We start from the raw sequence: 15,846 nt of genomic DNA, 5'->3' as shown, positions 1-15,846 counted from the left end.
AATAATCAGCTTTTGCAATGAGAAGAAGTGAACAAACACTGAATAAATTCAGAGAAACAGCTGTCTTCAGAGAGATGTTCTCGAAGACTGTAGGTCCTACTGGCGAGTCTGCACCTCAAGACTGAAGGAAGCAAGTGAGTAACGAGTTTTTCTTACCCCATAAGGCAGCGCACAGTATCTCGGAATTGAATCTCTTCTTGTATTTGCGAATCTCTGGGGTATCGCTCTGTGGTCGCGTATTTGTAGGATTCACATTGACAACTGATCCTTTCCGTGTTGGGTCTTGCCTTATTGCCTCTGATCTCATTGCTTCACTAGAAAATCCTACTGAAGAAAGAAAAGTAACGTGCATGTAATATCCCTCATGCGATAAGCTCTGGCCATATATTCCTTACACCAAACAACCCAAACCAGTAACTGAGAATATTGAGCAAGCCTTTTTTTTTTTTTTTTTGTAAGAAATGTAAATGGAAAAAGAAAAACTATGCAATCCATTGCAAATCAAACAAAAAGCATGATGGTAACATTCGTAGTACTTTAAAGAGCCACTGAAGTCACTGAACCCTTTTTCAATTGTCGTCTTCAGCTACTTTACTTACCCACAGAAGTCACAGTTGTCCCACTAGATGGAGAAATCTGTAGTAATCTGGGGTCTATAAAAGGTGTAAAGGAGGAGGAAGATTTGTGTTTCTGGAGTGTGTTACTAGCGGACTGAGTCTGCAATGTAAATTTCAACTTTATTAATATTAATGACAATAAAAAGCAAGGATAACAACAACCAACATTTTGAAGTCACTACAGAATTATGCTACATAGCCTCCCCAAGCTTGATTTACAGATACATAATGCACTGCAGGCACCACACCTGAACATATGCACACTGCACATGTTACAGTGAAATGCAATTAGCTACATCTCCATCCCTGTCACCTCAGCTGCCAGCGAAGATTTTTGAGTGGCCACTACAATCGGGCACAAAGCGAGGGAAAGTCTCTTTTTTCAAAATCTGCTTAAATGTATGCCTACTATCTCATCTGCAAGCTGTCCACTACATTCAACTTTTGTACTTATGAAGCATGTTCTAAAATGAGCTAGTTATGAAGTAAGTTAGGAAATTTGATCTCTTGGCTTGTGCAACAAAATCAGAACCATCTGCGATCAGGCATTCACTTCTGTGATGGTTTATGTTTTCACTGTCCACTACTGTTCATTCTCCCTATTTTGTTTAACCTGAGCCTCTTGCCAGAAAGCTGCAGCAGGTTCTTCCACCTTTATTTGACAAAGCAAAATATTAAACCTGTATCGAACAAAGGGGCTCATTAGTGTGGAAGGTGTAGCAAACGGTGATATGAAGCTGTGAATATGTAGTGGATAAAATCACTGGTGCTTGCTGAGTTATGTGGTCTAAACATGAAAAAAACATAAAGAAAGGAAGAAGACGAGTGAAACAATGAACTGTTAAAAGTGGAAATGGAACGACTTAAAAACCCTTGCCAGTTTAGTATTATAGTGACAACATTGCACGCTGAAGCAGAATGGGACAAGTAAAAAAAAAAATTGTATTATATGTATACAGGGTGTGCACGTGGGTGAGTTATACCAAGCAGTACTAGGTTTTTGCTCAGCTTTATGCAAATGTAGTTAGGCACTTCATCATCGTCAACTAATCTTCAACCTCTGATCTTTCTAAGCCTCTACTCTGCACAAAAAAATAGCGGTGGGTCCTTATGAGCACATCACTCCCCTGCACAGCTAAATACCAAGAGGCTCCTTCACCACCAGCCGCTGCCGCTGCCTCCACTTACCAGACTGAGTTAACTGAACCCCGCTTATTTATTGCTTAGATCAAAGTAAGGAGCAAGCCTATCCGTGGATCAATCAACTGATCTCTCTAACCCACAAAAGCGTGCTTTTACAAAGATCAAAGGCGAACGAAGCATAGCTGAAAATGAAATATTATGCTAACTGAATTTCCAGGAGGAAACCCTCCCGCCCACCCTCCTGTTCGAGGCATTTTTCATCCCGTGGTAAAAACGTGCATTGCCAAGAGCCCACCCAGCTCACCGCAATCTATTCTTCTCAACCCAGCGCTTGCATACCTACATGGCAGGATGACTCTAGCCCGAGAAGCAGACGCTTCTTTCCACAAAGCTTCCCTCCCCATGTACCACTCGTTTTGGGTACAGACAGAGGCTCTCCCTGAATACCAGGCTGGTGACCCGGTGGGAGTGGAGCAAGCACGCTGGGTTCCCAGTTCACTGCTGAAGGTAGCAAGGGGGGGATGAGGCCCTTCGTTCACACATGTGCATCCCCTCTTTACGTGTGTGAAGGACTGGGCTTGCCCACCTTGGTGACTAAGGGCAGGCACCGTTCCTGGCAGTGCCCTGGGACTGGCCCAGGACAGCAGGAGGGAGCTTCCCCAGTGGCAAAGCCTTGCTTCTCCAACAGACACGAGCAGCGTCAGTGGAGAGCAGTCGTATTTACACAGCTGCGTTTCAGAGCACAAACATTTTTCCCCACTCGTTATTCCAGAACAGTAATACCCAAGGATTTTAAAACCCTCCCGGGCAACACCTGATATGTTCACCCAAGCCCATGTGGCAAGTTTTTAAAGAGCAAAATCCCTCTGTGGCAGCTTCCTCTCCCAGAGGGTGAGTTTCCACAAGCAGCTCCTTATACGTGCACAGTTACTAGCCCAGCCTCTACTGACAAAGCCAAAATTAACCACTAATTTTTAAGAGGCACACTGCTTGCAATTAGCCTGCTCCCAGAATAAAACAGAATTAAAAAAATAACGAGCATTGGCTAGAAAATACAGCAGTCAAGTTTAGTTTAAAACAAATGCCATGCAATTAATGACTCACTAAGAGGAAGCAAAAATAGTAAACTGGCAAGTTTGGCATGGGACTGCTCTAGAGTTAAGGGCTTTTTACACAGAACTGAAATGTGTTATTTTGGGGTGGGAACAAAGGTGACAGAAAAAAAAAGCAGGGGAGATTGGCTGGAGTTCCTTTGCAAACTAGCTACTAGGCAATGCTGCTATAACCCTACGAAAGCAGCCAGCTGTGGTGTAAGACATACCTCATTAGTAGTTAGCTTGTCCTGGGGTGTCTGTGGGGACATGGTGGGTGTCGGCTGGCTGGAGGATGGGGAGGAGGAGGTGGAGGAAGTGGAGGAGGAATGGCTTTGCTGTAAGAGATCTGGCAAGAGGTGAATGCGACCGGCAAAGCCATTGCTCTCATGATGGCTGGCACGCTTTTTGTCAACTGTACTCTGTAGAAAAAACAGGCACACTTGTCTTGCTCAAGTGCTGCTTAAAGGCCTATATCCCTAACAACCTCTCTCCTTCTCTCCCTCGCTCTCTTCCTACCTTTCTACATTTAGTTTTTAAGTAAACTGATAATCCATGCCTTGATGCCTGGATTGAAAGGGAAAGTGGGCAGAGCTACTAGAATTCTGCAAATTTCCACCCTTTCTGGCAGGCAAAAGCTTAGCTCATATGGTGGACTTGCACAGCCAGTTCCAGTAACGAACACAAGAGCAACTGTGCCGGTAAGTCTTCCACCACAACGCAGACAAGCACACTTTTGGAGGTGGGGGAGGATTTCTGCCCTATTGTTTTGTTTAAAACTAACTTAAATCCTACAGAGATATGAGCATTGACTGTCTGGTGAATGCCTTCAGCTAACTATTTAAAACAATAAGCATGAAATCTTAATTTTTCAAACCAGAGGGCTCAATTAAGAAATTGGCATTCAGTTGTGAAATTCAGAAAATGTGATTACCAAGGAAACTCCTATAAGCTAACATGCTCATTACATGAGCTCATTTAAAAGCAGGGAATCATTATCTTTCACAGGCAGAAGAATGCAGTATTTTCAGAATTAAAGGCAACAACATAGCACTCTAGCTCTGTCCACATTCTCTGCCTTGCCACCTGTTTTGCTTCTCCACTCCCCCACGCTAACCGTGACATGAATTTGTGTGTGTGTGTGTATGTGTGTGAGACAGAGAGAGCATGATCTGGGTGGTCTGTACGCCCTCAGCTACAGGTTTGGAAGAATTTTTTTAAAAACCCTAAACGCTTCCCCCCAGACTCCCTCCCAGCCCCACTCCTGAGAGCCACACTTTGTTCTACAGTAGAACTAAACTAAACTTCCTTGCTCCAGGTACCTGCTTCACACACCTGTAGCTTTTCTACCATTCTCTCCCACAGACTGTGAGGTATTCTGCATGGTGCTGCCATGGGTGTCACTGGAAAGCATGCAAAACAGTAGCAAGGGGTGAAGGGCTACTCTCCTCTTTGCATGCATCAAACATCTTGCTCATCTGAAATTCACTACAGCTGTGTCTTGATAATACAAACAACGAATATAATGTAGAAACAGCATGGGTGAATGAGCGAGTGGGTTAATGAGCACAGAAAAGGTGCAACACTGCGCAGGGAAGGAAAAGCAATACCTGTCGGACAATTAAGGTCCCCTCCTTAGAAGGAGTCAAGGCAGGTTCGCTCTCCACATCGTCGTGGACGATCATGGTTTTCACTGACTCTGTTTCACCATTGCTCAAGTTCAGTGTTGACCTATTTGCCAGACAAGAAATATCCAGGATGAGATAAAAGCATGTGTGTCATAATGAAATTTCACTGCTCTATACCAAGGCACAGTCAAAATTATTTTAAGATCATGACCAGAGTGGAATATTTACATAACCTGCCTGCATAAGCTTCTCTGTCAATTAAAAAAAAAAAAAAAATTCATTAAACACTGTTTCTTGTTTTATTACAAATCTAAAGGAGAAGAGGGAAAGGAGGAGCTGAGAAACTGATTTCCCATTTGCAGAAATGACTTAAAGAGACATATCTGCTAAACCAGCTCCTAAACACTCAGCTTGAGTTTGAAAAGACTACCTTCAGTATTTGAAAATGTAAGCATACAAGGCTGCTATGCCTTGCTCATAGATTGTTGTGAACTAATATTGTGAACTAACATATAAGCCAAAATGCCCAACGTCCATTTCCTTCAGCTCCCTACAAGTACCAAAAGAAGCAAACCACAGAACTAACACTGCTCGGACATCGTCTGGTCCAGAAGTAGATTCATCAGCTCCTTCTTGTTCCATATCATCATCTTCCTCATCCGTTGTCCCTGACTCCTCACTTGAGGACGAATAATCCGTCACTTTATGTGGAGGCCGCACATCCTCTACTGCTCGCAATTCCTTTGCCAATGCAGTTAAATCCTGATGGGAGAGGGAGGAAAAAAATGAGGTTGCAGTCAGAGAAGAGTTTGCAAGACAGCCCCACTGGATTAGTGCCCAAGGTTGCTCACTTGTCCACTGCTGTGTTTCCATAGCCCCAGCAGCTTTGTTTCCTTTGATTTATTCATTTCTGACAGTTACCAAAGCTTTCGGATAAACTAAAGCACCTAGAGAGTCAACCTAAGAAGGCCATGCAATAATATAAAAAAATGCATATAATCTGAGTCCAAACTATTCTGACTAGGACTTCAGTTTATCCCACTATACCATAAAGGTACGAAAGACGTAAATAAGCACCCAGACCCACTTTGACAGAGTGGTTGACTGTTGCAGTTCATTTTTCTTAACTTTGCAGGTTAATAGCATCCACCACAAGAAACTCTGGGCAGCAAGATAGCTAAAGAGTCTAAGAGTTATTGAGCTGCCCGAGGTGCAGCATATTTGGACAGTTGCAGACAGATGATCACCTTGAAACCTTTTGATCCATTTCCAGTTTCATGGATATGCTCTAAGGAGTTCACCCGAGAGGGCAGATTCATTAGCCCTGGCTCAGTCACACACAACTGTCAAACAATACAGCCACAAGCTGCTTTTCTGTCTGCAGCTTGGAGCGTGGGTAAAACAGGTTTGCAGTCACTGCAAGCTGCTCTCAATTGTATAGCAATGATTTATTTCGCTGAATACAGTTTAGAGCAAGTACTTCACACATTATACTAGTAGAAGTGAAGGAAGGGACCGACTTCCATGTTTCTTTAAAATAGCAGCTCTGAGGGATTTGGCTGCTAGTGCATTATCATGATAGCAAGAGAAAAAAGTTATAAGGAAAATTGGAAGTACTGCAAAATCCTACGGTGATCCCCTGCATACTAGGAACTGTAATCAACTGCAACAACAACCAGATTAGGGAAACATCAGAAATGTTTCAGAGGAAATAACATTTTAAAGTCTTACCACTTCTCCCTGCACCATTCAGCACAGCATTGATACATTCAGGTCAAATGCATTATCATTGGTCCAGCCACAGCAAGGAAGCACAGGATTGAAAGAAAGAGAAAGGGAAAGGTTAGGAAGAAAGCAGACGAGAGAGTGGAAATCAATTCCCAAGGCAAAGCAAATCTTAATCTTTAAGGTACTGCGATGTGTAAAAGCAACTGCATCACCAAGAATGTACCCAAAGGTACAAACTGCAGCTCAAGCTGAAGTTCACCCCTGATGACACCACGAATGAAAGCTCACACTGCATTTTGTGAGCCTACCTGAACACGTGGGGGGACAGGGGAAAGCAGCTGCAACTTACAGCAGGCTTGATAGGTCTGAAGACTTCTTTTTTCTCTTCAGGCTTTTTAGGTGCACTTTCATGACGCTGTGATGGCGAACCCTCTGACTTGGATGATGCTGCATGCGCCAAGACCCCAAAAGGAAAACAAAACAAAACAGGGATTCACCAGGAAGGTAAAATACATTTTCTTATTCCGCTTTGGTGTGGGGAACAGAGGTGAGAAGGCTACCAAGGCAGTGCTTGAGAGCAAGACATCAGTTTCACTGGTTCATTATTACATTTTACCCAAAAGACTATGCAAAAAATTGTTGCTAAGCTGTGATCTCTACAGGTGCAGCTGACCCCTGACTGAAGCCAAACCTAACTGTCACACAACCGTAAATCAAAGTGGTTGCAAATACTGTCTCATTTGCACAAGGGATTGGGTCTGCAAGTGATTGAAACTGCCTAATTTGACTGAAGCCACAAGGTGAAAAGCCTGTATTGGCATTCAATGTGCCCCATCTGAGACCTATCCTTAGCAGACTGCACCCCTTCAAAAACCACCAAGGTGACAGACAACGAGCATCAAAAGGTGTAGCAGTGACTCAGCATGAATCAGAGGACAAGGAAACACATTTTCTTGATGACTTCTGCAGGATCCATCTTTCCCAAACAGGCATGCATAGCAAAGAGGGGTATTGGAAGCTAACCAACCCTCAATACTGCATGCACAAAGGTCTTTCCCAGTGAGGGTTACCATCCTCCATTAGTGAGTGTTGCACAGTCAGTAAGTTTAAAACCCGATGTTATGGTGGGTGGGGAAGGACTTACACCTCATCCGGAACCGCTCTCCAGACCCACTCTGAGAGCCGGGGTGAGAGCCAGGCTGTGAGCCAGAGTTGCTTGAACCTGAAGAGCTGCCACTGCCCGGTCTTGGTACGAGCTTCTCCACCCTTTCCCACAGCAGACGAGGCTCTATATTGCTGTAACAGGGGAGGGAGGAAAGCCTTTGTTACTCACTTTGGTTTCAGATTCCTGTTTCTAAACTCAAATTTCGTTCTTCCTCAGTGTTTTGCTAATAATCAATCTGAAAGAAAACTTAACACTGAGTTGAGGGCATCAATGATACATCACAACCCAAGCAGTGGCTCCCTTTGAAACACTTATTACCTTATTTAGGATGGTAAAAAAAAAAAAAAAAGTTTAGGTGGGTTTAAGCTATTCATTTTATTAGGAATTGGCTACCTGCCATTCTTATGTATCTAACTCGAAGTGGACAGTTCTCTCAGGCTGGATGCAACAGGTCTAGAATTGGCTCAGAAGTGCCCAGGCCACCCAAGCACAAGCCAAAAAGGCAGCACAACTTATCCCTCTCAGAATGCTCTCACCCATGCCCAGCATGCCAAATCCAGGGTGACCTGCCCACGTGGCTTTGTTGAGCTTAGGAAACATCCCCTTTCACCCCCTTCCTGACCTCAGATGTTCTGCATCACAGCTCAGGGATTCTTCTGCCTCTCAAAGTCTGGTTCTGGCTGAGAGGCCGGAAAGTTTCTGAGACCTCTTCACTTTAGATCTTACAAACACTTCTGCTGCCAGTAATCCCCACAATAACCCAAGATGACCTGTTGCACTGAAGGCATGATGGTCACGAATGGCCACATTTTTTCAGTAATCTTAAGGATATTTTGAAATTATTGCAAAAGTTGTAGGACAAGCAACTCAAAGAAGGAGAGGCAAGAGGAAATTTAGCCAGTGTTTGTTGGCACACATAATACACCAGGGGAAATTAAGATTCAAGTTACGAAAAGGGGATCCAAATCCTTCTCCCTTCCACATCCAACAAACAATGCCAAAAGCTCTCTGAAAAACGCCCGTCTTCCCATGAGCCTCTTCCTTCCAACACAGGAAAGGCAAGGACATGTAGGCTTACAAACCTCGTGGAGTTTCTTTGACCTGCTTGGTTATTTTGCTGCCCACTGCCCTGCAGTGGAGAATCACGACGAGACAGGACTGGTGATCGGGACGTTGTTCTCACAGGTACCTTGGGAGAAAAAAGGCTGTGTTAAACTCATGAAGAAGAGAGAAAGAAGAGGAAGATTAAACCTCTCCTGCTACAGAATATATTCTTAAGATTTTAATACCGCTTATTCTATGTCCAAGTTAGCATCAAAAACCAAAAGCAATAAAGAAATACCCACAAACCCCAAAGCCTTAGTTGGGATGCTGTTCAGATTTTGAAGAGAACTCCAAGTTTAGTCTTAATATTAAGTAGTGTTTAATAGCTACCACACAAACACATACACACCTCACTACCCTCTGACTACTGAGACATTTGAAAAGAACACAGCATTTTGACTGAAGCAGGGGAGGCGCAAAGCAATTTGCTGAAACAGCATGAGAATTAGGAGAATAAGCTCAGGGGAACCAAACAAATGCCCAGGAATGGATCAGCAGAAGGCAAAGACTGGTGGGGGAGCAAGAATATACTCGGAAGAAGCAAATCCCAGCGGATGGAAGGCGTTTGGGAGGAGAGGAGGAGGAAATATTGAATGTTTCCTTTTTGTTCAGTTCCATCTCAATTTTTAGTACTTGTATGATTCATAGTTTGGGTTGCTAACAGATGAAGAAGAAAATTAACTCTGAGCAATAACCTCAGGGATATTTTAAATTCTTTCTGGAATATGGTAATGATTTGTTAACTTTGCATAATAAATTGTCTCTCTGAAATAGCTGCATTCTATAAATTGCCAATTTTATACAAAGCTTCAATATTGTACTGAAGGTTGATTATCATTAACCCGTTGACTTAACACCTGCATTGTGATCTGACTTCGGAAATACTGTTACTAACATTGGCACGAGGGCATGGTCTTCCCAGTGCCCAGACTATGACATGCTTTAAAAAAAATCATCATCATAAAGAAATAGCACACATCTGTCTTTCTACTCCTTACCCTTGGAGGCACCTCGTCACTGTCTGATCTAGCCCAAGCCTTTTGGGTGGGGTCGGGTACCTCCGACTTAGTGTCAGAACTCTGATTTAGCACTTCACTGCGTGAAGGTGGATATGGGTCCTGGGAACGAAGATGGTGATGAGCAAATTTGGGAGAAGGGTCACTGAAGGAATGGGATCGCGAGACAGGGGAAACATTGTTCTTGAGAGATGCCAGATGGGACCACTGTACCTTACAAGAAAACAAAACATAAAACATTCAATGCGCTCAGTATAACTGGCTGTCCAATTAACACAGAATAAAGGCAGCTGGGGCGGGCAGAGACAAATTGGTTATGGCATTAGGTAAGCGTGGGGTGGAATCAATGCATTTAAAAGCAAGGCAAGCGCCCAAGGAACGTAACAGACTGAAAATACAGCACATTTTTGTGAGATACGCTCTCCACATACACGTACACTAGTGCCCAGAAGAAAAGGGGACCTAATATCTGCACCATGAGCCTGCGTCCAAAGGCCACCCAAGACAGGAGTCGTCATCTGTTCCCCAGTCTTCCGTGGGCTTTGGCCAGGTCTCATGGCAGCACTGATGGGTTGGGGAATTTGAAGCAGATATCCAATTGAAGAAATGTGCAAAATTAAAGAATGCTATAAAGTGTGCAAACCAACAGGCATTTATGTTATCTAAGAAATTTGGAAACTAGATACAGTTCCAAACTTTTGGAGAACAGTTGTAACACAAAAGCCTTTATTCCTTTATAGTCATTGCAATATATATATATAAAACATAATATATATTGTATATTGTATATAGTATACATATGGACAATGCATATTATACATATACCATATATGTACCATATACTGTACATATATACATATTTATTCACAAACTAAACACACACGTACACACACACATATTCAATTACAGATACACTAAGAAGGCACAACTGTGACTCCAGAGCTAAAAATCCATTGGGGTTTCCTTTGAAATACATACTGACCCTTCAGCTACTACTCCTTTGTGCATAAACCCATGTTTCTAATTTAATTTCTGAAGCTAAGGAGGAGGAAGTGTCATAACTGAGGAACATACTGCTTTTGCACCTAGTAATTAATCAAGATTTCACTTTCAACCCCAGTTTCAGTAGGCTGGTTGTATTTGTTTTTATATGATTATTATTTCCTCAATTTTCATACACACAGCTGTTGAAGAGCCTGATTATTCTTAATATGAGTGGAAGATCAGACTTTAAAAGTAACTGGCACAGAGAGCATGAAGATGCAAGTCCAATATTTTGAAATAATCATAGAGGTTTGAATAAAAGCCAGGAATTAATGAGTAAGAGATGAAGTTCTGTCCTGATTTCTCCCACTCTCTTGTCTGCTGAAATTCTCCTGCTACCCAAAAGAGTTTCAGTGCCTAGTCACAATCACGGATGGGTTTAGTTTGCACTGTCATCAACAGTCTTACGTAGGAGAAGAAAATTCTGCATGGAAACAGAGGACCTTAATATAGAACTAGACTGTTTAATTTAGCATATCTCAATAGCTTAGAAAATATGGTTTATTTGTAATTTTTAAACTTTAAGTTATTTTTTTAGTTTGTGCTATAATTCCCATGAGGTACGATTACTGAGCTTTGGAAGCTTCCATTAGCAAACAACAGAATGACAGCAACCACGTTGCTCAGTGGTTTCAACCTCTTTTTCATTTTCCAGGGGTGGCACAGAACTCTATTTAGCAAGCATAAGCCTACTGACAACAAACTTGCTTTTCTTAGTCATGTTTCATGGATCTCTTTGAGGCAGTGATCATCGTATTAAAAATCATTCGTTTCGGTTAGCTTTTTTTTTCCCATTATCTTAGAAAACTAAGCCAGCTCACTGCTTTCCTGAACGTCCTCTTTGGCAGTAAATATTTTGCACAGATCAGATTCTGAACTGTAGAAATATACTGAAACTATGACCAGTATTTAGCCAACCATTCCACTGTTGCACAGATAATAAGATAATGCAACAGTAGTCATTAAAAAAAAAAGGAAAACAAACATACAAATCCATCAGTTTATCAATACAATAAACAAAACCATACAGAGATAATCTACTGAATAAGCTGTTTTGTGTAACAGTGCTACTCTTTACATAAGACTTCCTATGTGCCAAGATCTGCAAATCTGAAGGAAACATGTTGGGACTTCTGCACTTCCTTCAGGCTCACCGATATTTTCCTGGGCACTTACTTGGGGCTCCATTGGCCTCTGCAGGGCAGGCTGAGCAGGTTCTGAGTTTCCATTGGAAAAGGACTCTGATCTTGAAGGCACTGGTGGCTCCAACACTTTGCCCATCTGCTTTGACTGCGCTTCAGGGGAGCCCTGATTTGTTTTTCTAAATCTCTCCTCCACCTAAGACAAAATAAATGCAGGTTAAGTCTAGAATCAGGAAACCAATTACAGTAGAAATATGAAGGTGACCACCTCCCTTTCTTTACCATGGAGACCAAATATGTTCGAGGCTTGGCAGGATTTTTTTCCCCTACAGCTTTCACCAGCAATGTAAAACAGAATAAACTGTCCCAACATGGCCAGTATGCCATATGGGAATCCATACTAGGAAAGAGGTTACAGTGGGCAGTAAAATGTGAAGTGATATAATGAGAGACCATCAGGATACTTCCTTATGCCTAGACTAGTTACTACCCATCAATACATACAGATAACAAGACGGATATGTGAAAACAGAAACACCTTTACAATATACAAGTACATTTCCCTTACTGCAGTTACCCACCTTACTAAACTGAAGGGAAGTTATGTTATTTGATTATCTGCTTTCCTGTGCTTGTCTCTTTGGCAGTGCAAGAAGAAAGAGGGTACGCTTCTCTATCCAGTAATACTGGAGGCAGTTCAGCTTTAGATACAAAACTGTAGGACTGCTCATCCTCTCTCTTATCAGATAGTCCCAAAATGTCATCTAAGTGCTGCACTCTGACCTCAGACTGCAGAGAACAACCCCCACAACTTATTTCTGGTTCTCAGAGACATGTAGAAGCGACTGTACACTAACCTAGAGAGCTTTTCGAGAGGAAGACTAAATCAGAAAGTGCGAGTCCTCAAACAAACATCAAGCAAGGTCCCCACGCAGAAACGTCACCTCTTTCAAGTCCGTGGCATTGAGAACAAAGCGAGTGGTACGAAGGGAAAGAGACGGAGGGAGCCTACAGGCTGAAAGGAAATATCCTCCCATTTCCTAAAACAATCAATTGCTGGAATCGCAGCAGCATGCACCTTTCTGCCAGAAGAGTTGCTGCTGAGGAATGCTAAACTCCCAGCACTTTATCAGTGTCAAAGAAAGATCAAACCAGTAGCTGGGGCTGAGATTCGTTTGTTGAGATGCTGCTCATAAGATCTGCTTTGACCCTTGTGCCTGGAGCATGAAACCAGTATTGGGGTGATTTCCTAACTGTACCCTAGCAGCAATGGCATGATGAGACTATTTATATATCCATGCCGTAAGACAGAGGCAAGTCTCCAGGACTCCTTAGCGAGGCTGCTTTACAAACCTAACCTGCCTCTGCTTTCCAAACTTTGAGGACAGTACCAGACTGCCTATGGGAGCAACCAGACAAGCTTCTGCCAGGCCTACAGAAAATACACCGTGTCTTGGGGAAAACGACAAGAATGGAGTCAAGCATCTTCAGCATACAATCATTTTTACCCCCACGTCAGCCTCACAGAGCCATCCTTTAAAGTATAAAAATAGGCCAGACTCCTCTTGGTAGTCTCCTTCTTATGAATAGAACAAGGAAAAGCCCCAAGTCTTTTTGTCTGAAGGAACAAGCTTTCATGTCTCTAGTTGTAAATGATAGGAGGTTTCTTCCACAAAGCACACAAACTGTAACAGCCACATGTCCTTAAAAACAGGCAAGATGTGAGAAAGAGATAGTCAGTTACTCCCTTGATAGAAACAGTCCCTGTTCCAGTCATCTGACTGTCTGGACCAGAAAACAGTATTAAGTCTCATTTCTTGCTCTAAGCTTCCTTCTGTTTCCCAGAGCCACTCTTAGAAGTCATTTTCTTTATATCCTCATTGCAGCTGGAATGGGTAAAAAAAGAAAAAAAAAAAAAATCACAGTTTGCCAGAACAGGAAAGATAGCCTATGCTGGCTTAGCATTGTGATGGTCAGCATCAGTGGATGGAGACTTTCTCTAGACAGCAGTTTTTGTGAAAGCATGAGGCACAGAATACTCGCTCTAATTCACTATTCTATGTCCAAAAGTACATCAGAGTTAATGTCTGTTTTTTGATATTAACTGGTGTTGCTCCAACTGCCAGGCACAGAGATATTACAGCTATACTTCTGACTACTGACACAATTTTTTCTTTGCCTTCACTTCACTCTTTCTAACTTTCTAAGGTCTTTGAATCTTTAGGAGTTTATCTCCTTTTCAACTCTGAAAGGAAAATGAGAGAGGGATAACAGAGATGGTTCTGCACCCCTTCAAAGCCCACCCTCAGCCTGGAAAGGAGTTCTAGACTGGTACTGTGGTTTCACCAAGGCGGGCCAGGAATGCGCACCAGGACAGGAGTGGAGGACTGTTCCACACTTGCACCACAACATGCTGTACAAGTCTGAACTTCTTCCAGAAGAGAGACACATACCAGGTACTTCAGCCAAGAGGAACAGATGAGATAGCACAACGTGGTTTATGAAGAACCGGGACAATAGCATCTATGAGAAAATGAGTTTGTGCTCATCAAGTCCAAACAGCAGTACTTCAAAGGCAGTGAAGCACTACTGGACAAAGGTGGACTGAAAGCTATTTTATCAGGTTCAATAGCCCCAAGGATTTTTTTTGTTCTTGTTCCAAAACGTATTTACCTAGTTCCTACATGCTAGTGAGGAATGCCGTTAAGAGTTTTGACCAGCATTGCCCAGTCTAGTGGTTTGTGGGCAGTATGATGCTCAAGGGAAACACAAGAACAAGACTGCTGAAAAAGAGCCAAGTATGCATCAAAGGCAATTACTGGCTTAGCGATGTTAACCGTGGAGCAATGAAGTCAGGAGACCACTCACTGAGACAAACAGCACTCTGATGATTTCAGATTGACTTCCGAGTGCCCTAAGTCCAAGAAGGCAACACCACAGAGCTTCACGAAGGCGGGGATGTCATCTCAGCAGAGAATACTTAACACTTCAGAAATGAAATTCATGAAATTCATGTTTGTGCTCATGAGAAGCAAATTTCCAAGAGCATGGGCTAAAGCACCTACAGGTGGTGTGTGTAAGCATCCCACATAGGTTTGTGCTCTCCCAATTTCCAGGCCTCAGCCCCTGCCTGCGACACAGATTGACAACTGTACCAGTACTTCCTGTGAAAACATCCGATAAAGTGCAGATGAGATTGACCTCCTGACCTGATGCTTCCAATATCAGCTCCCCTTAGTCTGCAGCATTTCGCAACTTCTTTCCACTCTTTACACCTAAAAACTCTGACCTACAATAATAGCAGAAGTATTCAGAAGTACCCGGGTTTGGAAACTAGTGGCCAAAACTTAGGAATATCCTGCTCTTTAAGAGTGACATCCTGGTCTCCAACCATACTGTAGCAGAACCGTAGTCACCATGATGCCAAGAGGTAGGGACCAAGGAGCGAGTAGCATATTCCTGTCCATGTGCAGGACTTACCTCACGCGCTCTTTCAGCAGGCTCATAGTGGGGTTTTGGCTCAGGGGTATGATAGCTTTGTTTATTTCTTTCTTGCTGCTGCTGTTGCTGCTGCTGCTGTTGTTGCTGCTGCTGCTGCTGTTGCTGCCTCCTGTGATCGTGCTGCAGCGACAGGAGGTAGGCTTGCTCCTGCTGCAACTGGCGCTGGAGTCGCTCCGCCTGTCGATGCTCCTCCATCTCTCGCCATCTGTATTCCTTTGAGAGAACGCGTGAGTAATTCAAGACATGACATGGAATGTATGGTAGACATGTTCCTATCCATCCCGTTAAAAATGCACCTTTCTGGTTGCTGTTGCTTTTTTTTTTTGATTTATTTCATTGTTAAAGTGTAACCATGAGCTAAGTCGGACCAATATGGCACGTGTCTCACGTTGGGAAAGTTGAGAGTGTACTGCTAAGCCTCACATGATTGGAGAGTTATGTCAAAACTGGTTTTTATTAAAAGAAAAAAAACGAGTTATTTATACTAAATCCAGTGTAAGTTCATAAAACAATGATTTAAAACAACACTAGGCCATTGTATCCAGGGGTAGATTTACATATCATGTGTGCTTTTGATCTGCAACATAAGCACTCTAGTTCGTCACTGAATGCCAAGGTCTGTTCAGAAACTCGACCGCCAAACCAGAACTGTTCCACTTAACATAAA

At 42.8% G+C, this 15,846-nt stretch overlaps 1 protein-coding gene across 10 annotated transcripts in view; it reads right to left on the bottom strand.

Moving 5' to 3' along the window:
* Positions 1 to 15,846, bottom strand: part of MAP4K4 (mitogen-activated protein kinase kinase kinase kinase 4) — a 154,754-nt gene that overhangs the window by 18,508 nt on the left and 120,400 nt on the right. For 2 of the 10 annotated variants that reach the window (XM_035557980.2, XM_050708545.1), the window contains 11 exons: positions 15,159 to 15,392; positions 11,713 to 11,874; positions 9,475 to 9,705; positions 8,455 to 8,561; positions 7,352 to 7,503; positions 6,557 to 6,654; positions 5,066 to 5,241; positions 4,462 to 4,582; positions 3,082 to 3,273; positions 600 to 717; positions 157 to 324 (listed from right to left, as the gene is read on the bottom strand). In XM_035557980.2, the coding sequence (XP_035413873.1) occupies positions 157 to 324; positions 600 to 717; positions 3,082 to 3,273; positions 4,462 to 4,582; positions 5,066 to 5,241; positions 6,557 to 6,654; positions 7,352 to 7,503; positions 8,455 to 8,561; positions 9,475 to 9,705; positions 11,713 to 11,874; positions 15,159 to 15,392 (1,759 nt within the window). Of the gene's footprint in view, positions 1 to 156; positions 328 to 599; positions 718 to 3,081; positions 3,274 to 4,461; positions 4,583 to 5,065; positions 5,242 to 6,556; positions 6,655 to 7,351; positions 7,504 to 8,454; positions 8,562 to 9,474; positions 9,706 to 11,712; positions 11,875 to 15,158; positions 15,393 to 15,846 lie in introns of all 10 variants that reach the window. The other 8 variants (XM_035557979.2, XM_050708541.1, XM_035557983.2 and 5 more) reach the window with 6 other exon arrangements.

This window comes from Cygnus atratus, chromosome 1 (genome assembly GCF_013377495.2).
Source record: "Cygnus atratus isolate AKBS03 ecotype Queensland, Australia chromosome 1, CAtr_DNAZoo_HiC_assembly, whole genome shotgun sequence".
Classification (NCBI taxonomy): domain Eukaryota; kingdom Metazoa; phylum Chordata; class Aves; order Anseriformes; family Anatidae; genus Cygnus; species Cygnus atratus.
Note: the sequence above shows the minus strand (reverse complement) of the source record. Positions and strands in the feature narration are given on the sequence as shown.